The following is a 24994-nucleotide window of genomic DNA, read 5'->3' as shown; positions in this document are numbered from 1 at the left end:
CAAATTTGGCTTTCAATTTGTAAACTATAATACAGTATATAAACTAAGGGTTTGGCTGGAATGGTCACCCTATACATAAATGCAATGCTCGTTTTGGTACATTTCCACTAATTTTGTTAATTCAACAAAGGAAAATCACAGGCAATTGTCAGAAGTCCAAATGTTTCATCAAGCATGAGTCACATTAATATTTATCCTTTGGTATAGGAGCAAAAGGGGGTTTTATCGTAGGTAAAATACTGTTCCTGGAAGACATTTATTAGTCTCCAGATCAAAAAATCATGTCAATATGAACAATTTTAATACTTAATACATGAATAGTTTTGATTGTGCTATCAAAAATCCCTCTAATTCTCATATTTTAAAAGAAATAAGCATCCCATTTCATTATCCAGTAAAACGATATAGTAGAATTCACTATAATTTATTTCAGTTCATTTTAAAGATTCTTGCATAATTGCTGGTTGAAGACAGCATGAAAAATAATAGAATGCAGGCAGACATTTATTTCCATACAATGGGGCTACTCAAAATATTAGTTTAAGTATGTATTTACCCTTCTGGTTCTTTTCTTTAGAACCTGTACAGTGTCTGGCACATGGTTTACTCTCAGTAATTGTTGCTGAATGAATCATAAGTAATTTCTGGTAGGTTAGAACAGAGGGGAATTTATTGTACTTTTCAAAGCAAACATTCTAAAATGCAGCCCACCCAAGTAACACAGAGAATAGAAAAAAAACATGTGCTATTTGTCATGCTGTTCTTGAACCACCGCCACCACTACTCCACCTCAATATTACACAGACAGATGAACAGGGCTTTACATCTACAACTTTGGTTTCTGAATCTTGATAGCTTTTCTACAAGAGAGTTGATAGCTGGTATTTGGCTCATGAACCCTACAGAAAAGATAATAGGGCCAACACTGTATTCTTTTTTAAGAGAAAACATCAAGAACAAAAAATGAAAATGTCAAAAGATAGGTTGATATACTGCATTACTTAAAGACTGTTTTGTTGCGAGAACTGAACAAGTGATTTACTAACAGCTTTTTTACTGGACAGTCTTTGGCTTACAATGCAGATGAAAAATAAATGGGAATCCGTTTCATGTTTACTCTATCTAGGCATTTGACAGATGGAGAAAAAAATGGGAAGACACAATTACAGTCTACAAAAATGTGGGGTGTTTTTCAGGTTTTCAAATTATGAAAACAAATTTTGTAGTGGGAATTTTTTTCAAAGGGTCTACTTATCTATATCTCTACATCCTTTTATTACATAAACTGTCTTTCATTCCTCACCACATCTGCATACAGGTAGGGATTATGAAATTGTGTAAAGCTGACATTCAAATGGCATATAGGTGCAAAAGTCGGTGGAGAGAAGACCTTAGTATATTCAGGTCAAAACACATGTAGATCTCCCAGCGAATCTTAGATAAGACTGGGTTCTCTGGTGGCTCCTGAGGAAGACTGTGTTCAGTCACTCAGTAACATTGCTTTATTCCACAAACATTCACTGAATGCCCATTATGTGTCACGAATTTGCTAGAGGTCTCCAATACAGAGTAAATAATAGAGTGAAAAAACTAAAAGAAATAGAAAAAGAAATGGTCTCCATTGGTCTAAAAAGGCATATCATTGCACACTTCTAAGGATTCAGTAGGGTGCCATACTTATTTCTGATGATTATTTGATATATGTTAACTGATGATATTCATGTTGATGAAGAATATGGAAGACTAAAATGAATATGGAAAAATATGGAAGCCCTAAAAGCTCCTTCTAAAGGTTCCTATTTGTTGGTATTGATGACCCATTAAATCTGTTGATTCCCTTAATGTTCACTCTAGTTTTCTAAACAAGGAAATCTCATTCTCAAATTCTAAAGTAAAATATACTTAAACATTGATCCTAGTCATTATTTAATGTGTATTCACTATTAGCTCTATAAAGAGGACATACAATATAACATCTCCCTTCTAACTATATATTTTTCAGAATTATGACAATATAGCAATTTTTTAAGATACTTATCCTATTGACTCTTGGTCATGTCAAGAAATTAGGTATTTGTTGCTCACTTGAGTAATTCCATAATTCAATATTTTCCACATATAATTAATTGTAATTTGGGGGATAAAACATCAGGGATGATATTCAAGTTACTCCCCTATTTGGCTTCTTCTTTAAATTTGTTTTCTTCTGCTGTGCCATGTACATGTTGGGATCTCTAGAAATAGTTGAGAAAGATTTCTTATTGTTGTTTCCCTAAAGAGTTAAGTTTGCTTTCATACTTTTGCAAAATCATGCTTTGTCACTAATTTAGCAGAGCTACATGCATTATTTGACAACAACCTAATGTAATTTTCTTATTTCAAAAACCAATGCCTTTAATTCTAATTTTATGCTCTAATACTTCATAAAAAGTTCCATTTCTCCCATGTAAATTAAATTGGGTCATTTCATTGTTCTATCTTGCTTGTCAATGTAAGATATTTAAAGAGAGTATATGGACTTCTCAATTCTTCTCAATACATTAAGGACTGTTATACTTTATTTTGGCTTTTAATTCTAATTATCAATCTTTTGTAGTGAAGCAAGTGACCAAATAAAACACAACCACTAAGATTTCATTGAATCCTTGTGTAGTGACAGCACTATCGCTTAAGTTTCCTTTACATTCCTATTCCTTTCATCTACCTAGGAATTCTGGTTACTAGATTGAGATTTGGTATTATACCAACAGTCCATGGGGAAAGAAGTTCTAAGAAGCAACCACATGGAACAATTGCTGATCTTTCTGTAAATCTGTTACTGAGGACACAGATTATTACATTATAGGACGTCTTTGGATAAGGTGATCTTTCCAGTTGTACTACAAAAAATATTTGAATTGAGGAACTGGCTTATTTAAAACAAACTCTATGCCCTTCTTTCCATTAGCTACCAGCAAACCTAGAAGAAAACATGTAGTCCATGTCAATCAAACTCTTAGACTCTTGCGACCCATCTTTTATGTACTAACGTCATCTAGGTGTCAGCTTAACTTCCCTACATTTAATCTTGCTTTCTTCATTCAGTTATATTTTTGTTTTATTTTTAATTGTGATGAAACACATGTAATGTAAAATTTACCATCTTATCCATTCTTTAAATGCACATTTATTTTGACTTAACTTCATAAATATTCTGTAAGCTGCCTTAAAATCTACCTAAAACAGAACATAAATAGATAATAAAATAATCACCCATTCTTCATTATTAGGTATTCTGAGATTTTTCTACGATATTTTAATTTTTTGGACCTTGTTATGAACTCTTTTTTATTTGTTAATGGTATGAATGTAACAAACACTGCTTGCCTATCTGAACAAAAATTATCTACGTAGGGAGACAATTCTCCTTGGGTTGTAAACAAGGCATTGACTGGCCTTTGCTCTGAAATATCGTTTCAAAGATGACTGTGTGATAAACAACCTTGGAAGAAAAGGCAAGTCTGCTTATAGGCTTGAAAGATGAAGATAGTGTCTCCCTCTAGACCTATAAACAGGCATGCTTACAATCCATTATAAAACACCTGTATTCTTTAAGCTCAGGATTCCTCTCCTATAATGCAACCTACTGAAATGTGAAGGCTGCACCTGGACTTCTTTGCATTGCTATCTGGGAATTTCAGCTCAAGGAACCAGTACAACAAAAGACTGATACATTGGCTACTGCTGTTGCTATGAGTAAGAAACTGTCCTTTGTCTCTAGCCTTGGAGGTTCAGGTCTTCTACAAGTACCCATGAAACTATGTCATGTTAACTTGTGAGCCTGAAAGTGGGGGAAAACTCAGACCCTTCACAGTGATCAACAATGTATTCTAAGAGATTTTTTGTGAATATCCTTGAAAGTCATTTAGCCTAATCTCCCACTCAGTCAAGAATTTCTTCCACACATCCTGACAGATGGCATTCTAAATAACACTTCAATGATTCCAGTAAAAGGAAACTCTTCTCAAAGCCTACTGCATCACTGGTTATTAAGTCCCTCCTTATCTTGAACTGAACTATCTGTAACTCTATAATACTGGGTTTTGCCAGATCTCATCTGTTTTTACATAGAATAATTATTCTGTTTTCCACATGGCAGGCCTTTGTATCTGAAAGTATTTACTTAGTTTCCACTAATCTTACTTTACTCTCTAAACATATCAATTTCATTCTATATTCTTCACACACTATGTTCCCTAGATCCACTGGACACTCTAGACACAACCCAAAATGGTGGTGGTTCCCACAGATGTGTCTATATAGCTAAAGCAGAATTCAGGGGAAATATCATTTATCATTTGAACAGAATGCCTTTGATTCATTTAACATAAATTTTATGTACAGTTTTTGTAGCTCTATCATATTGTCTTATCATATTTAGCTTGTGATTAGTTAAAATATTCAGACTTTTTCCACATGGCCACACCTAAGCCATGATTATATTTGTAAAACTGATTTTAGAATCCATAACATAAGATTTTTAACCTGCCCATATCATTTTGAATTTTGTTTCTGTTATCAGTGATATTATTCTTTGTTAGGTAAAATGTATGCATCTAAAAAATTTATAGGCATCCTTTCAATCTCTTAATCTTAGTCACTAATGGAAATATCCACAAAAAGGGCTAAGGACAAGCCATTAAACTTTCATAATAATCTAGACTATACTTCAACAGTACTGATCAGTTGTTCAACAAGTTATAGTCTATTGAATGATGTCACTATCCAGCATAAATATCACCATCTTATCCACAAGGATATCATGCTTTGGCGAAATAAAAATGTTTCATATCCCTGGCATTCTCTAGGTCTACCAACTATTTCTAAAAGAATATGTCAGCATTTCACTAATCTATTAAGAAGAATGTCATTCAGGAGAATGAGTCACTGCTTTACTTTGCTAATGACTAAGCAAGGTAAAGGAAACTGAATTTAGGCATCTTCGCCTAAATAAGAAATTGCTTCCTTGATCCCTAATCTCATAAAAAGACTAAAGCCTTAAGCCCCTGAAGTAGTGATAACTAATGTTCTCACTCACAGATTTCAGGCTTCTGATTGAGATGTAGAAGCAAAACACATCTGTCTCTGGGGCAACAGGTATGAAAGTCTCCTGCCTCCATTGCCACTTTTGGATGTGGTTGGGAAAACTCTATAACTTTATTGTGGTGATGGTTATAAACTTGTCAAAATGCATCAAACTGTACACTTTAAAAAGGTGAGGGCTTCCCTGGTGGCGCAGTGGTTGAGAATCCGCCTGCCAATGCAGGGAACACGGGTTCGTGCCCCGGTCCGGGAGGATCCCACATGCCGCGGAGCGGCTGGGCCCGTGAGCCACGGCCGCTGAGCCTGCGCGTCCGGAGCCTGTGCTCCGCAACGGGAGAGGCCACAACAGTGAGAGGCCCGTGTACCGCAAAAAAAAAAAAAAAAAAAAAAAAAAAAAAAAAAGGTGAATACTACTATATGTAGATTATATCTCAATAAAATTGACTTAAATAAAACTATATTAAAATAAGAAGTTAATTTTCTAAAAATTAGAGAATAAATGTAAAGATGTAAAAAAAGAACATGAAATCAATATTGCCTTTAAAAGCAAACTGAATTTTGAAATGGTAATAATCACCATTAAAACTTAGGTCTAGAAAGATCTCCCAAGGAATTTGAGTGAAGTAAAGGTATCTATCTTAATCCTTGACTTTAACATTCTGTTTATCAATTTAATGCTTTTTTTGAATCAGTAATTAATCCAAGTCATCCCTACAAAAGAAAAGGACAAAGGCCACAATCATGTTGATAGATCCAGAGGATATTTGAAAAAAAAATTAAGCATTTATTTCTGATAATTGGAAAATAATACTTTTTCTCAAATTAATTCATAATCATAATTATCAGTGAAATACTAAAGCATCCCTAGATCACCTCACTTATTTAAATTCCTTTTAAAAAAATTTTAGCCTATGCAGTAAGAGAAGGAAAAAAAATGTAAATATTGAAAAGCAGTATCAAACTTCATTATTTGCAGATGATGTGAATAAAACTAAATTACTGCAATATTTAAAAAACAGATACAAAACTAAGTAATTTTAAAATACATATCTAAATGCTAGCAATAAGAAGTGAGGAAGTATAAAAGAAAAAATCCCATTCTTATCAGACATACATGTGGTGCTTCTCAAACTTTACTGTGCATACAAATCACCTGAGGGTCTTGTTAAAATGCAGATTCAGTAGGTTTAGGGATCAAGACTTTACAGTTCTAGTGAGCTCCGAGGTGCATGCGCGCACGCTCACACACACACACGAATATTATCAGGTATAATTCCAATCAATAATTTTTAAACTTTAGAATTAATAAGAAATTTATAAAACCTCTATTTTTTTAACATCTTTATTGGAGTATAATTGCTTTACAATGGCGTGTTGGTTTCTGCTTTATAAAAAAGTGAATCAGTTATACATATATATATGTTCCCAAATCTCTTCCCTCTTGTGTCTCCCTCCCTCCCACCTTCCCTATCCCACCCCTCTAGGTGGTCACAAACCACCTAGCTGATATCCCTGTGCTATGTGGCTACTTCCCACTAGTTATCTATTTTACGTATAACCTCTATTTTAAAAAAGGTAAAGGAAGGTTAAAATATTACTGGAAGACATAAAAGAATACTTGAATGAAGAGAATGTCAGGTTCCTGGATTGGAAGACAATAGTATAAAAATGTCTGTTCTTCCTAAAATTGCTTAATGCCTTTAACACCAATGAAAGCCACTAAATGTGGGGGGTTTTGCAACTTAAAAAATGGAGATTATAAAGTTCATCAAAGAATAAATATGCCATATTAGATCAATTTTTTCACAAAGAGATCATTAGGCAGTTCTTTCCCTTCCAGAGATTAATGACAAGAATTAAAGAGCAGAAGCAAGAAGAACTACAATCCTGCAGCCTGTGGAATGAAAACCACATTCAGAGAAAGATAGACAAGATAAAAATGCAGAGGGCTATGTACCAGATGAAGGAACAAGATAAAACCCCAGAAAAACAACTAAGTGAAGTGGAGATAGGCAACCTTCCAGAAAAAGAATTCAGAATAATGATAGTGAAGATGATTCAGAACTTCGGAAAAAGAATGGAGGCAAAGATCGAGAAGATGCAAGAAATGTTTAACAAAGACCTAGAAGAATTAAAGAACAAACACCTAGAAGAATAAAAGAACAAACAGAGATGAACAATACAATAGCTGAAATAAAAAATACACTAGAAGGAATCAATAGCAGAATAAGTGAGGCAGAAGAACGGATAAGTGACCTGGAAGACAGAATGGGGGAATTCACTGCCATGGAACAGAATAAAGAAAAAAGAATGAAAGGAAATGAAGACAGCCTAAGAGACCTCTGGGACAACATTAAACACACCAACATTCCCATTATAGAGGTCCCAGAAGGAGAAGAGACAGAGAAAGGACCCGAGAAAATATTTGAAGAGATTATAGTTGAAAACTTCCCTAACATGGAAAAGGAAATAACCACCCAAGTCCAGGAATCACAGAGAGTCCCAGGCAGGATAAACCCAAGGAGAAACACATCGAGACACATAGTAATCAAACTGACAAAAATTAAAGACAAAGAAAAAATATTGAAAGCAGCAAGGAAAAAATGACAAATAACATACAAGGGAACTCCCATAAGGTTAACAGCTGATTTCTCAGCAGAAACTCTCCAAGCCAGAGGGAGTGGCATGATATATTTAAAATGATGAAAGCGAAGAACCTACAACCAAGATTACTCTACTGGCAAGGATCTCATTCAGATCCTTCAGAGAAATCAAAACTTTACAGACAAGCAAAAGCTAAGAGAATTCAGCACCAACAAACCAGCTCTACAACAAATGCTAAAGGAACTTCTCTAAGTGGAAAACAAAAGAGAAGAAAAGGACCTACAAAAAAAACCCCAAAACAATTATGAAAATGGTAACAGGAACATACATACTGATAATTACCTTAAATGTAAATGGATTAAATGCTCCCACCAAAAGACACAGGCTCGCTGAATGGATACAAAAACAAGACCAATATATATGCTGTCTACAAGAGACCCATTTCAGACCTAGGGACACATAACAGACTGAAAGTGAGGGGATGGAAAAAGATATTCCATGCAAATGGAAATCAAAAGAAAGCTGGAGTAGCCATACTCATATCAGATAAAAGAAACTTTAAAATGAAGACAATTACACGAGACAAAGAAGGACACTACATAATTATCAAGGGATCAATCCAAGAAGAAGATATAACAATTATAAATATATATGCACCTAACATAGGAGCACCTCAATACATAAGGCAAATGCAAACACCTATAAAGAGGGAATCGACAGTAACACAATAATAGTGGGGAACTTGAACACCTCACTTGCACCAATGGACAGATCATCCAGACAGAAAATTAATAATGCAGAGTGTCATACAGGAAACAATAGCTTTAAATGACACAACGGACCAGATAGATTTAATTGATATTTATAGGACAGTCCACCCAAAAACAACAGATTACACTTTGTTCTCAAGTGCACAAAAAACATTGTCCAGGATAGATCACATCTTGGGTCTCAAATCAAGCCACGGTAAATATAAGAAAATTGAAACCATATCAAGCATCTTTTCCAACCACAATGCTATGAGATTAGAAATCAATTATAGGGGAAAAAATGTAAAAAACACATACACATGGGGGTTAAACAATACCTTACTAAATAACCAAGAGATCACTGAAGAAATCAAAGAGGATATAAAAAAATACCAGAGACAAATGACAGTGAAAACACGACAATCCAAAACCCATGGGATGCAGCAAAAGCAGTTCTAAGAGGGAAGTTGATAGGAACACAATCCTACCTCAAGAAAACAAGAAAAATCTCAAATAAACAATCTAACCTTACACCTGAAGGAATTCGAAAAAGAAGAACAAACAAAACCCAAAGTTAGTAGAAGGAAAGAAATCATAAACGTCAGAGCAGAAATAAATGAAATAGAAACAAAGAAAACAATAGTAAAGATCAATAAAACTAAAAGCTGGTTCTTTGAGAAGATAAACAAAATTGATCAACCTTTAGCCAGACTCATCAAGAAAAAGAGGGAGAGGATTCAAACCAGTAAAATTAGAAATGAAAAAGGAGAAGTTACAACAGACACCACAGAAATACAAAGCATCCTAAGAAACTACTACAAGCAACTCTATGCCAATAAAATGGACAACCTGGAAGAAATGGACAAATTCTAATTGAAACTGTGATTAAAAATCTCCCAACAAACAAAAGTTCTGGTCCAGATGGCTTCACAGGTGAATTCTATCAAACATTTAGAGAAAAGCTAACACCCATCCTTCTCAAACTCTTCCAAAAAATTGCAGAGGTAGGAACACTTCCAAACTCATTCTACAAGGCCACCATCACCCTGATACCAAAACCAGACAAAGATACTACAAAAAATGAAAAGTACACAACAATATCACTGATGAATATAGATGCAAAAATCCTCAACAAAATACTAGAAAATAGAATCCAACAATACATTAATAGGATCATACACCATGATCAAGTGGGATTTATCCCAGGGATGCATGGATTCTTCAATATACACAAATCAATCAATGTACTACACCATATTAACAAATTGAAGGAGAAAAAACATACGATCATCTCAATAGATGCAGAAAAAACTTTTAACAAAATTCAATGCCCATTTATGAAAAAAACTCTCCAGAAAGTGAGCATAGAGGGAACCTACCTCAGCAAAATAAAGGCCATATATGACAAACCCACAGCAAACATCATTCTCAATGGTGAAAAACTGAAAGCATTTCCTATAAGATAAGGAACAAGACAAGGATGTCCACTCTTGCCACTATTATTTAACATAGCTTTGGAATTCCTAGCCATGGCCATCAGAGAAGAAAAAGAAATAAAAGGAATACAAATTGTAAAAGAAGTAAAACTGTTACTGTTTGCTGAGGACATGATACTATACATAGAGAATCCTAAAGATGCCACCAGAAAACTACTAGAGCTAATCAATGAATTTGGTACAGTTGCAGGATGCAAAATTAATGAACAGAAATCTCTTGCATTCCTATACACTAACAATGAAAGATCAGAAAGAGAAATTAAGGAAACAATCCCATTCATCACTGCAACAAAAAGAATAAAATACCTAGGAATAAACCTACCTAAGGAGGTAAAAGACCTGTACTCAGAACACTATAAGACACTAATGAAAGAAATCAAAGATGACACAAACAGATCGAGAGATATACCATGTTCTGGGATTAGAAGAATCAATATTGTGAAAATGATTATACTACCCAAAGCAATCTACAGATTTAATGCAATCCCTATCAAATTACTACTGGCATTTTTTACAGAACTAGAACAAAAAAATCTTAAAATTTGTATGGAGACACAAAAGACCCCGAATAGCCAAAGCAGTCTTGAGGGAAAAAAAAACAGAGCTGCAGGACTCAGACTCCCTAACTTCAGACTATACTACAAAGCTACAGTAATCAAGACAATATGGTACTGGCACAAAAAACAGAAATATAGATCAATGGAATAGGATAGAAAGCCCAGAGGTAAATCCATACACATATGGTCAACTAATCTATGACAAAGCAGACAAGGATATAGGCTGGAGAAAAGACAGTCTCTTCAATAAGTGGTGCTGGGAAAACTGGACAGCTACATGTAAAAGAATGAAATTAGAACACTCCCTAACACCATACACAAAAATAAACTCAAAATGGATTAAAGACCTAAATGTAAGGCCAGACACTATCAAACTCTTAGAGGAAAACATAGGCAGAACACTCTATGACATAAATCACAGCAAAATCCTTTTTGACCCATCTCCTAGAGAAATGGAAATAAAAACAAAAATAAACAAATGAGACCGAATGAAACTTAAAAGCTTTTGCACAGCAAAGGATACCATAAACAAGACCAAAAGACAACCCTCAGAATGGGAGAAAATATTTGCAAACGAAGCAACTGACAAAGGACTAATATCCAAAATTTATAAGCAACTCTTGCAGCTCAATAACAAAAAAACAAACAACCCAATCCAAAAATGGGCAGAAGAACTAAATAGACATTTCTCCAAAGAAGATATACAGATCGCCAACAAACACATGAAAGAATGCTCAACATCATTAATCATTAGAGAAATGCAAATCAAAACGACAATGAGATATCATCTCACACCGGTCAGATTGGCCATCATCAAAAACTCTAGAAACAATAAATGATTCAAAAAGAGTCATGTACCACCATGTCCATTGCAGCACTATTTACAATAGCCAGGACATGGAAGCAACCCAAATGCCCATCGACAGATGAATGGAAAAAGGTGTGGTACATATATACAATGGAATATTACTCAGCCATAAAAAGGAACGAAATTGGGTCATTTGTAGAGACATGGATGGACCTAGAGACTGTCATACAGAATGAAGTAAGTCAGAAAGAGAAAGACAAATATTGTATATTAACACATATATGTGGAATCTAGAAAAATGGTACAGATGAACCAGTTTGCAAGGCAGAAATTGAGACACAGATGTAGAGAACAAACATATGAACACCAAGGGGGGAAACTGGGCGGTGGGGGGGATGAACTGGGAGATTTGGATTGACATATATACACTAATATGTATAAAACATAACTAATAAGAACCTGCTGTATAAAAAATAAATAAAATATTTTTTTTTTAAAAAGGGTATGTCATTTTAGAAAGCATTGAATAAAACAATAAAAGGATAAAACTAGGCTTTACAAACAGCACTAGCATTTTCATGCCAAACATCTAACTGGGCATATTATAAGCACACAGTGAATGCTGCAATAATTATAAGGGAGCCAAAAGTAATAAACTGCCAAATATAATATCTCATCTCAAATTTCTAAACTTCCTTTTATAGGTAGACCTCCCCCTGTCAGGGTAGACTGGGTCCTGGTCTTTTTGGTCCCTCTTCTGAAGCTGTGAACTCATGTCCTCTAATGTATTTCTTCAGCACCAAAGAAAGGACTTGTAATTACAAGCCATTTAAAAAAAATCTATTCTTTTTAAAAATTACACTGAAACAGTGTTTATCTCATCAACCCTCACTACCTACAAAAATCTCCTCCTCCACCAAGGCCACTTTGATCATTCCTCCTCTCCCTCCTCCCTCTATTGTATTTTTTTTTTTTTTCGGTATGCGGGCCTCTCACTGTTGTGGCCTCTCCCGTTGCGGAGCACAGGCTCCGGACGCGCAGGCTCAGCGGCCATGGCTCACGGGCCCAGCCGCTCTGCGGCATGTGGGATCTTCCCGGACCGGGGCACGAACCCGTGTCCCCTGCATAGGCAGGCGGACTCTCAACCACTGTGCCACCAGGGAAGCCCCCTCTATTGTATTAAACCCTTCTCTCACACTCCTCCTGCCCACTATACCCCATCCTTTTCTTCAGCCTAATCCATTTTTATCAAAAGAACACGTCCAGCAAAGCGAGATTCTTTGGAGAATAGCATAGGAAAACCAAAATACCACATCATGGGCAAAGAGATGTCAAAGACAAGAAATGGTCATTCAGTAAGGATTTTGTCTCATCACATTTGCAGACATTTGCTAAAAATGCATAAGTGAATAAAGATTACAAAGTAAAAGGAAAGAATTCGCTACAATGTGGAAGAAAAAGTTCTGGTCAGAGTCAGAAGACCCAGGCCCCTAGACAGCACTGTTCTTTTCACTCTGATCTAATTCTACAAGATTACTTTTACACGGATAAAATACACTAACATGCTTTATAAACATACTTTTTCCTGAATTAATATAAAGTATTAGTGGTAGATATTAATAGTTCAGTACGGATGTGGAATAAACTTATGTAATAGGCTTTAAATTTCCAATATTTTAATCAGAAATCAACAAAGCAAATGGTCTGTGTTCTTGGGAGATTAATGCATTCATTTGTACAAACTACTAAGCATAGAATGCAGTGAAACTTTACTAACTCAGTCCCCGCTAATTCAGAAATCATAGAGAAGGAGTAAGGTAAAATATGAAGTGCTGTATGTAGCTAGAGATGGGAAACATAATAATAAACTTGAAGCAGCATTGCAACTAACTAGTTTATGATTTTAGAGAGGTCCCTTAGCCTCTCTGGATTCTGTTCACTTGTGTTTAAAGTGAGCTGTATTATTCAGTCAATCCATCTCATTGTCATATAGTTCTATGATTCTATGTATGTACGTCAGATAGATGCTTCTTTTTTTACTTTATTCTTTCTATAAGCAATGTTTCTGGGAATGGAATTATTCTTGTCTGCATTTTTTTTAGTCTGGAGCTCATGAATAGCCTTAAGGGGTCACATGAATTACCTAAATTTGGGCAACCATGTTTATGTGCATTTTTCTGGACAGAGATCCATAGCTTTCATCCGATTCTCAAAAAGCTCTGTCAACCTCCCCAGAAAAGATTAAGAACCACTTACTTCAATAATGAACTAATTCCAAGTGATTCTCAGCAACTTGTAAAAACAGGCTCACAAAAAGATTGCTTAATAATCCTGTGTTGGTTCTGTGACATTTGTATCTTACATCAATAACACAACACTCTATTATGATATAAGCTACACCTTAAACTTTAACTAATGGCTGTCTCCTCATTCGGTGATGAATCATGGTCTATATCTGTCTAGTTCACCTCATTATATCAAATGCCTTGAACAGTGCCTGGTTCTCAGTGAAGCAAGGAAGAGGAATGGCTGCCAGTTTATCTCTGGAGGAAGAGGGCAGCTATGGAGTGATCATCATCTCATCTGAGTTGGAACTGAGACTGCAGAACTCTGAGATAATGAAAAAATCAGCAAGCAAGGATAGATAATCTTACCCAAAAGTCAAGCCTTGTAATTTCAATAAAAGAAAATGGAAACCCAAAGTGAACAAGGGTCTTACCAGAAGTGGCAAGTTCAGGACCAGATTCCTTAGCCAGTGGTACAGGGTTCCTTCCATTCCACTACATTGTCCAGCTGGGGGAAGACACAGAACCCAATGTGGAGTGCAAACAAACATGTCACCCAAATTCCAGTTCCTTTCTTTTAACTGAAATTCAGCAGCTAACAATCTCCTCCTTCATTATAGGTAGACATACCATAAATATGTCTACCTGTGATCTTTGCCTGATTTATTAATATATAACAAAATAACACCATGTCTTATATGTAATATAAGTTGGATTCAAATTTGTTGCCATTGTTACATCCATAAAAGTTAGCCTGTGTTATAAATAAAATTGCTTTTATCATGCAAACTTAATTTTTCAATAATGCTTGTTTATTTGTCTTAACTGACAATTACAGGAAGAAAAATGATCCATTTACTAGTATCTTTTAAAATATATAGTAAGTAAAATTGAATGAATGTTATTTCATTCCTATACACTTCTGGTAATTGACTTTTAAAAACTTAATAACAGGGCTTCCCTGGTGGCACAGTGGTTGAGAGTCCGCCTGCCAATGCAGGGGACACGGGTTCATGCCCCGGTCGGGGAAGATCCCACATCGGCTGGGCCCGTGAGCCATGGCTGTTGAGCCTGTGCGTCCGGAGCCTGTGCTCCGCAACGGGAGAGGCCGCAACAGTGAGAGGCCCGCGTAGCGCAAAAAAGAAAAAAAAAAAAGGCTTAATAACATTTGCATTTCTTTTATCTTTTCAGGAGCATTGTTTTAAACCCAGCCTATTTCCGCAATCATCTTCGTCAGGCAACAGTGTTTAGATGTCTGGAGAGATATTCAGAAGCTGCCCGGTATGTTTGTTATAACTTTTGTGAAGACTTATTTCGAGTTAAACTAATTTTATTCTCAGCTTCTGGTAATAGCTTAATAGAACTTTCCATTTCTTACGTGGAATATGATTTTACCAGAATTATTGTCTTATAAACGTCAAACCAACAATTATTGACTATCTTTTTCTTTAATTAAAGCCACTCTGTGTTCATAGCTCTTAGTAAAATTCAAACTTTCCAGCCATGAGGTCACTGATAACGATGGGAAAACTTCCAGGGAAGATTAGAAATGAACTTGACCTCTTGCTCTCAAGTACATTCCTGATCCTGGTTGTAAGGCCACAATTTTGTGGCTATCTCTTTCTTGAGTTCTGGAAATAAAATCCAACCCACATAAAAAGGATACCAGCTGCCCATTTCTAGAGAAGACGGCATCAGTTATAACACCAAAGGTTGTTAGAGGTGTCCTAAAGTGTTGTCTCTTGGACCCACAATATGTTTCATAAAAACCTGGTGAAGGGCTTCCCTGGTGGCGCAGTGGTTGAGAGTCCGCCTGCCGATGCAGGGGACACGGGTTCGTGCCCCGGCCCGGGAAGATCTCACATGCCGCTCAGCGGCTAGGCCCGTGAGCTATGGCTGCTGAGCCTGCGCGTCCGGAGCCTGTGCTCCGCAACGGGAGAGGCCACAACAGTGAGAGGCCCGCGTACCACAAAAAAAAAAAAAAAAAAAAAAAAAAAAACCTGGTGAAGAAGCTCCTGATATTCTCATCCCCAGAACCTAGACTTACGGCAAAGAATTGCAAGATTTGTGCAACAGCCTCAATGCTACACTCAGAATTCCTTTGCACCTGTGACAACCAATGCTTTTTATTCCTGAGTCAAGATCATCATATCAGACTCCCCTTCTCTTTGATAAATTCTCTCAAAGAATTTTCTTCATCTCTCAATGTACAGGTACCTATTGTTTCTTACCCATCCACTTTACCACCCCAGGAATTTATAAAGAAAGTGTGAGTGGTTTCTATACATACTCCAACCATAACTCCTAGGGAGAAATCCACAGTAATAGCAATGGGGAGCCTAGGTTGCTGGTGGCTACTATCTCTAGAACATTTCCAAATAACACTTTCTTGGAAAATGAAGTTTAAGAAATTTAAATAGATAATAGAATGATTCCGTAAAATTGATACTATGAGTTTGACATGAATTCCATTTTATAAGATGGTCTTAGGAATTACTTGAACTCAATTAAACGATGGACATGGAAGGCAGAATTAATCTCAACTACTCTCACTTTGCAGTCAAACAACCAATATGCCACAATATCTATGTACCTGTGTGTTAGTGTCCACTTTTAAAAATTAAAATAGGTCTCTATCAATCTCATTTTTACATTCTATTTTTCCTTATACTCTTTTCCTGAATGTTTTATCTTACATTACCCACATACAACTTCTTCCTACTTTTTTAAAAATTTTATTAGTCCTACTTTTCATTTTGTCTACTGAGTTGCCCCTGTGGCTTACTCTCTTCCCACACACACTATGCGAATGGGAGGGAATTTAAGCGATGATAGTAAGCTACCTTCTGTACCACACTTTCTAAAGGTCACTAGCTAGAAATGAAGCTAATAAGCTCAGCATAAACAGATACAGTTATCTGTAAAATAGTTTTCTTTAAGAGGTGGTTCACTAATGTGTCTTCTGACTCTAATCAAAAGATAATAGGAGAAAGCTAGATGCAACTTCAGAACTAGATTGTAACTAGTTAAAACTGCTAGTAGTGTGCTGGGTTAGCTTGTACAGACTCTAGAGAGCCCACTGTTAAATATTCAGTAATATTGGGAGAGCCAGTTGTTAACTGTAGGAGAAATTAGCATTGCTGGGAGAATTTACACTATGAAAACTGGCAAATGCTACAAACCCAGGATTTTGGAGTTTGGGAGAGAGCCAGATACCAGTAGATCATTGACTATAACTTAATTCTATCAGCCTAACTGCTTGAGTTAAAGTGGTGATAAAAATTCTTTATGGTTCCTAAAATAAATGAATAAACAATGAGAACCTGAAAATTAGGAATTTGTCAGTACTTACCATGTAATATTGGCACTAAATATCCATTTACCTTGACATGTATATCCTTGAAGTGCAATAAGTGTATCTGTGTAATATCATTTGATGACTAACTTGACAATGATCCTTGAGAAAATTCCTGATAATTGTTGGCTATACTGGCATGGACTTTCCAACAGAGAAGCAGATACAAGTGTTTTCCATCTTGGTTTCCCTGGCAAATTATAATCCTTAATATAGAGTATTAGTCATCCTCTTTTCCCCTCAAGGGAAAGAATACTATGAACCATGAACACGAATATCTTAGTGTCTCTTAGCTATTTGATTTCTAGTGTAAAACACTAAACACAAATCAATGTATTAAGCATTCATATTTATCAATCAATTGCTTGGATACTTAGGTAGTTTGGTTCAGGTCTCTTACAAGCACATTACATTACAACTAATTGAAAAAGCCCACATATCAAGGTTATTTCCTCTAAGAAGCCAATCAGTCATGTTTCTGAGATTGAGAAGCACCTACCAAAGAATGCCATTACCATGTAACTTAGGAAGTCTTAAAACCATGATTTCCAGTGAAGTAGATCATCTTCCATCTGGTCCAAGACAGTGCATTTACAACCAGTCCCTGGAAACTGGGTTATCTAAAATTTTCTGAGCCTAACCAGCTCTACCCAGGAAGAAATTTGTAGAGAACAGTCCAGAAAAGATTTCCAGGACAGCTTCACAAAATCCCAGATTCTCAACCAGAGAGGCCATAGGAAATGTGATTGAATAGAGGGTATCAGTGAATGGGCGTACTGACTGATTACGACAGGTATTACGACAGTGGACAGGTCCTTTTATTTTATTGGTCAGTATCTTTTCAGAAACATCATACCAGAAGAAAGAGCCCGAATATATAAATGGTAGGAAGCTGAATAAAAATAAGGATATTTAATTTTGATATAGGCTCTGCAGGGATGCTGGTCACCCTTGAGAAGACACCTGGCACCAGTTAAATTGATGAAATCACATTTTCATACCATAAATCTAAATTGAGATTACTGTAACCCCCCTCCAAGAAACAGCCAACCTGTGAGGCCTAACCTGAAATAGCCAGTAGCCTCTTTAACATTGCTCTGTTTCCGTGCCTATAAAAGTGTACGTGTTGAAATAAAATGTTCTTGCTCAAATCTGTCCCCCCTCCAACACACACACACACACACACACACACACACACACACACACACACACACACACATTTGGCCTACTTTCATAAGAAAGATGATAAGCCAAGAAACAATATGCAGAGATGTAAAAAAGCAGACAAACAAAAGTCAAGACTATTTTATGAAGGAACTCATAACTTGATAATATGAACAGCACAATGTCTTTCATCTCTGTATGCTCACTGACTAGCACAGGCCTTGGCACAAACCAAGTTTGGGGTTTACAAATTAAACTAGCTAGTTTCTGAGTTTGTGGTTACTAACCATTTAGCTGCATCAGTAAGGAGATATTACATGAAATTCCTGGTACAACCCTGGTTGAAAAATAAATATAAGAGTGTGCACATAGTAGTAAAGTCATGTGATAGGGTCATGCCTCCTACAGTGAAGATTCACGAGGCAAAAAATAGATGACATTGCCGAATCTTTATTTAAGAATCTTTATTTAAGATTTTTATTTAAGACCACTTTATGGTCTTTATTTAAGACCACTCTGTGTAAGAGGAAGCAAACAGAAGGTAACACTAAGCGAGAAAACACAACAAAGCCTCTTTATCCATCACTAAGGAAGAATTAGCTGTGTGTTTCTACATACGTGAACTAGACCAGGAGACACTAGAGCAGGAATAACACATTCAAATGCTTACAAAGCCCATGCATGTGGTGTGTGAATTATAAGATAAAAGGGTGTTGTATGAACTACAGAAGACTGGAGCTCACTAACTAGAGTGATTGTACAATTTCTCTCTCAGACTGAACACTGTGAGAGTGAAAGTGAGCACATTTAAGAATTATACTAGGAAAACAGGCATAAACCAGGACTATCATTAGCACACTGGCCATATGGTCACCCTACCACTGGCCCTTCTGAGGGGAGTAGCCTTATTCAAGTCCAGCTAATGCTGCTGTATAGAAATATAGGTTCAGTGTTGCAGATTTTTCAAGAAATAGTATAATAATTCAGAGCTTTCCAAGAAATTTCTTGACTTTTAAATGTTGGCAATTACTTCAAGTTTTTCAAACACGGTGTCATCATAAGAAAGCTGAAGTAGTCCCATTCATGAAAATGTAATTCTCTGAAGAATCAATTGGCCAGGTGACCAATTTTCAGAATTCACCAAATTTCAAGTTTACTAGAACCTTATTTTAAGAAATAATCTTACTGACAAATTAATATGAATACATTTTCTTATGTACATATTCCTCATGAATACATTCAGCAAATCTTGTTAATTTTTGAAAATTTTCAGTTTTTAAAAGCTATGGTTATAGAATGATTTATTCTCATAAATATGTTCTTCTTGTGTGTATGATTATTACTCTACTGTTCTTGAATATTCTATGACTATTTTCTTCTTATTAACATAACCAAAATTTTAATTTGGAAGTTTAACAATTTATACTAATTTCTTTCTCATATTTTAGAAGACATTTTTTTTGTTTTTAACATTTCATCATTTTTAAGATCCATTCCCCAATTTTTGGAGAGTGAGCAAATTTGCCTGTGTGATCAAATGTATTTTTAACTGTTTATAGCATTTACAACAACTTGTATTTAATGAGGAGATTTTAATAGCATTCTACTTTATCTCCTGAAGCTAGAAAAAGCCAAGATAGGGAAAATGAACAGTGAGCAACACAGCACAATCTGGGCTGTGGATCCCACAGAGGGGAGACTGAAGAGCAGAGAGAAACCGTAGGCCGCAGAACCCTGGAGCCCTGGCTCCTTCGAATCCATCTGTAGGATTAATACAAATTTTTTAAAGAGTTAAAATAAGCTGTCTTAGTAAATAAGCGTATTTATAAATTTAACAAATTGGTCATTTGACAAACTCGTCATATGATGAATTGATCGGGAGCCCACAGAAGGCTGTGGGCCACATCATCAGATTTGAAGGCGGGAAGTCAAGTCCTCTCTCCAGCTCTAAAGGAATACTGGAGTTTAATTCCTCAACAGTAAAGGCTGAACTTCCTCCTACCAGCATGAGGATTACTTCCCACATCAAAGTTTGTGCAAGGGCCGTTGGGGGAAGATTTTAGTCTAAAAACAGCAGTCCACTGTTAGAAAAAGGTGTTACCTTACAGAGTTCAACAGCTTTAGTTTACTATCTACAACAAATCTGGTCTGCTCTATATTTTGAAATATTATTATTTAGTGCCATGTAATGTATGTAATATTGTGGGAAATAAATAATACAATATGTAGTATAAAATTTTTTTAATCTTTGCCCTGCTTAAAGTACTGCACTAAATGACACACTGGATTTCAGAGCTATTGGATATTACCTGTGCTTTTCAGGATTAAAAAAACAAATTGGTGAGATGCCACCAAGTTGTATCTGTCTGCTTGTTAATACACTAAGAATTTTCTCCCTCATAGCTATTTCTCAGCTTTGCCTCTCTCACTCTTGACCTCTGACAGTGCCTTTCAGTTCACTCCTATTTTATCATTTTGGCTACCTGCCATTCCCATCCTCCTTCTCTGCACTTGCCTTTTTTCTTGTTTCATGATGCTTACCTTTTCTGAAAAAAAAAAAAGTCCCGGGCCTTCCCTGGTGGCGCAGTGGTTGAGAGTCCGCCTGCCGATGCAGGGGACACGGGTTCGTGCCCCGGTCCGGGAAGATCCCACATGCCGCGGAGCAGCTGGGCCCATGAGCCAAGGCCACAAAAAAAATAAAATAAAATAAAAATAATAAAAGTCCCTTCTTTGTGAGTATCCCCTTGCTTCTGGTCATTAATAAGCCATTCTCCAAGCATCTCATTCATTCTGTAAGACTTTGACTTTCCTTGGTAATTGCCATTGTTTTAACTAATTAGTGGTTACATTTGTTTTTGCTTTATCTTATTTTTGATACTCTGAGAAAATTAGAATATATGAATTTTCAAGAAATCTGCTCTATGGATGAATGTACGGTGAAAATCTCAAACAATAAATTCCTTAAAACACAGATTCTTTTAGAAATGAATTGTCAGCTATGGCTAAGGTGTGACACATTAGAGTATCAATGTTTGAATGAGAATTAGTTTAAACACTTAAGGTCTGGGCTCTGCATGGGTATTAGGATGTTCTAGGGATGTTTCTTTGCCAGGTAGTATGTTACTGTTAAGCCAAATCAAAACATGATATTTCAAGATGTATGAATTCATAGCTACCCTCACTGACAAGCCAAACAGTAGAGGTTAGTAGAGGTGGGAGTAGGTAAGTTTCCTGAGACCCAGCAGGGGATTTGGGGATTTGATTTTGTTGTTGTTTTCTTATGTAAGTTGGTCCTGCTGGAAATTGAAAATAATGCATATATAAATCACAATCTGTCAAAAGAAAAGGGTGACCCCAAAATAAACTGAAGTGTTTGTTCAGAAATCTGGTAACATAAAGCAGTGGTGTTGCTGTAGATAAGCAGTCACTCAGGGGTAGTAGTACAGTAGCAACAAGGAAGAAACTGTGTCAGCTTTTTTGGTGTCATGGAAATCTATGATTTTAAATGAGATTATTAGGTATCTTGCAAGGGAGGAGAATATACTGACAGGCAGACTCAAGACAAGTGATTCTGAAGAGATGATAGTAGTGTTGGGAGCTTATTTTAACAGTTCTGATTCAATTGGAAGTGTAAAATCCATTCATTCACCATGCAAGATGCTAAAAATACATCACAGGGTTTTTTGGTTTAAGTAGGTTCTCATTTATGCCCACGAATAGATTAAATGAGGACTATAGGCTAATTTTTATTCTTAAATTGGCCATCTGCCTGAAGGGCTTTCTTTCTTTTTACTGGAGGCAGTTCACCACTGCAAGAACAGCTTTAGTATGGTCTGGCATTAGTCAGTCAGATGTAACATACAGTTAGGCATGATCATTCCACCACTAAATTGACTTTCCTTTTCCCTACATATGACAAAGCTGCATGAACCCTAAGCACTGTGAAAATGTTGCTTCCTTATGTATGATTTCTAAAACTGACATTAATAAAGAGATGTTTAGTCATTTCACATGACTTAGGTTAAATATAAGACTACAGCACACCCAATTTTTATATGTGTAAGGTGTAGTGTTTGTGATTTCAAGGAAAAAAGTGAACACTAAAATATACTACAGCTTCAAGTTTCTAGCCATCTATTAGGTATTAAGGATTTAACATTGCAGATTTATAAATGTCTAATTTTACAATAAAAACGTTAAATGTAAGGCTATAATGACATCAGGTGGCTTAAAAAGCAATTCTGTTGCCTTAAGAAAAGTTTTGGACATGATCCAAATTATAAGTAAATTACTGCAAGGACAAATAATCTTACATAAATATAGAAAAAAATTTTACGTCAGGCTGTTAACAACAACATCTGAAAATCCATTAGAGAAAAATAAACATTGATTGAGTTTGTGAATTCTCCATCTTGCTGATGTTTATCATGGTATTTTTGTCCCTTTTCTCTTTTGAATGGTATGCTATGCATTTGCATTACCTTTAAACATTTCTAAAATAATTTAGAAATGCACAATTCTTGGACTGTGTGCACTGTCTGCAAATATTGGTCTAGAAAACATGTAGCAGAGTACAGAGAAAGATTTCTCTTTTTTTGCTGTAGCTCCAACCTTGCATCTTTTAAAAAGTGGGTGGAGCAATGAAGATAATGTAAGAGAGAATGCAGAAAAGCCCTGGAGTGTCGCGTTTAAAATATGAAGAAACAAAGATCTCTTCCCTCCCTTCTTCCCTTCAATCAGACATCCACCTGATTCCATATTTTCTACAATAACAGAATGTAGAAAACCAATTAAACATTCAAAAGTTTAATCCAAATGAGCTACAGTTCAACTCAGAGTTCTGTGCTGTTTTCTAATATCTAAGTGTTGCCAAGTGAATCAGAATTTAGTCTGAAAATGTTAAAATTATGATACATGGATCAAAAGCTCCATGTTTTTAATCTGTAAATTGGAGATAATAATAGCATCTGTGTCACAGAGGTTATTATGAGGATAAATGAGACAATTTATATTGTGCACTTAGCACAGTACTTGGCACATCATAAACTCTCAATAAAAAATGAGCTATTATCATTGTTTCTGTTGTTGTTAACAATTAGAGCTCTTTGAAGATAGCCGAAGCTACCTCAAGAGACAATGAGTTTCTCAACACTGAAATCAGAATTTGTTGAGCAGTCCTTTAGCTGAAGTACTGCACTACGAGAGACGAGCTTGCACCCCAAGACTATTTGATCCCATCTCACTCTGAGTCGGCACATCTGTGTTTTTGAAAGACCACCGTTAACATAGAGGTTGAAGGACAAGATTCTCACTGCTTTAAGGAGTTAAAAGGGGCAAGATTGTGACTTTAAAAAATTTTTGTGTATAAATATATTAAGAATTTTAGCATCCTGTTTCAGTCTGAGTGATATTCCAATTATTCTTTTTTTTTTTTTTTTTTTTTTTTGTGGTACGCGGGCCTCACACTGTTGTGGCCTCTCCCGTTGCGGAGCACAGGCTCCGGACGCGCAGGCTCAGCGGCCATGGCTCACGGGCCCAGCCGCTCCGTGGCATGTGGGATGTGGGATCCTCCCGGACCGGGGCGCGAACCCGGTTCCCCTGCATCGGCAGGCGGACGCGCCACCAGGGAAGCCCTTCCAATTATTCTTTAAGGTAGTTACAATGTGGAGGTTGGCAGGTGGAACTTTAAATCACACAGAGAAAGAGAAGTGTTCAGTCACCTGGTTTTTATGTCAATTCTCCCTTTTTTCCTTTCCTCAGTTCTGTCAAAAATAGCAATACCTTGACAAAAGATTTAGGCTAGAAATACTAACACTGCCAGAAACTGAAATTCTTCACCCTTCTTTTTAATAACCGCATTGGTCCATCACGCTATTTTGCACATAAATTAATTTTGATGCCACTAATTGTGAAAATTGCTTATAAGTCAAAAGTTCTGATTTTGTATCTGTCTGCTAAAGACGAATCATCTACACTAGAGAATTACAGTCAAGGCAGAAAGAACTGTGTTCTACTCCCAGGGCTACAAATGACTGGCTATGTGTGACCTCGGGCAAGTTAATTAAGTAAGATCTTTGAGTTTCAATTTCCTCAACCATAAAATGAAGATAATAATACTACCTTACAAAGTAAGCATAAGGATTAAATAAAATAATGAATATAAAACACTAAACTCAGTGCCTGGCACATAATAAGTCCTCAATTAATTATTGCTGTTGCTATTGTTGTTACAAGCTTTGAAGAATGAGGTTTAAAATCCTAATACATTCACTCTGAATTAATTCTATTGAGTGAAACTTTGGTATAAACATTATACTACTCAACTACTACCCCAATTTATCTCCATTTTAGCAGCTATCATCTATGACCTCCTGCTCTTTGCCAAACTTCATGTCAGATGTTTATCTTGCATCATCTTTGTTCCTCACAACTCTGCAAAGAAATTATATTCTGCATTTTTTAGGTGAGAAAACTTAAACTACAGTTTGAATGACCTGTCAGAGATCCCACCATTGATAAGTAGCAAATCTGAAATTCGAGCTTAATCTTATCATCAAATTCCTATTCCTGCACACACACACAAAAACACACTTGGCATTGTCAGACTTTTTCATATTTGCCATTTGGGTAAGTTTGAAATGGCATTGCCTTATTGTGATACACATTTTCTTTTTTATTATTATTACTAATAAGCCTGTGCATTTTTAATATTTATTGGTTAATCATGTTTCCTCTTCAGTGATATGTTCATTTGTGTATTTATCTTTTACTCATTTCTTATTGAATTGTCTTTTGTCATTAAATTTAGGAAGCTTTATATATTCTGTGTACTAATAACTTTTGGTAATATGTGTTGCAAGTAATTTTTTCCAACTTATGGCTTGTATATTCATA

General features: G+C 35.9%; 1 protein-coding gene across 1 annotated transcript in view; it reads left to right on the top strand.

The window, feature by feature from the left end:
• Window positions 1–24994, top strand: part of SPATA16 (spermatogenesis associated 16) — a 243826-nt gene that overhangs the window by 85340 nt on the left and 133492 nt on the right. Inside the window, exon 3 of the mRNA XM_024124419.1 lies at window positions 14773–14862. Within this exon, the coding sequence (XP_023980187.1) occupies window positions 14773–14862 (90 nt within the window). The remainder of the gene's footprint in view (window positions 1–14772; window positions 14863–24994) is intronic.

This window comes from Physeter macrocephalus, chromosome 1, assembly GCF_002837175.3.
Source record: "Physeter macrocephalus isolate SW-GA chromosome 1, ASM283717v5, whole genome shotgun sequence".
NCBI lineage: Eukaryota > Metazoa > Chordata > Mammalia > Artiodactyla > Physeteridae > Physeter > Physeter macrocephalus.
Note: the sequence above shows the minus strand (reverse complement) of the source record. Positions and strands in the feature narration are given on the sequence as shown.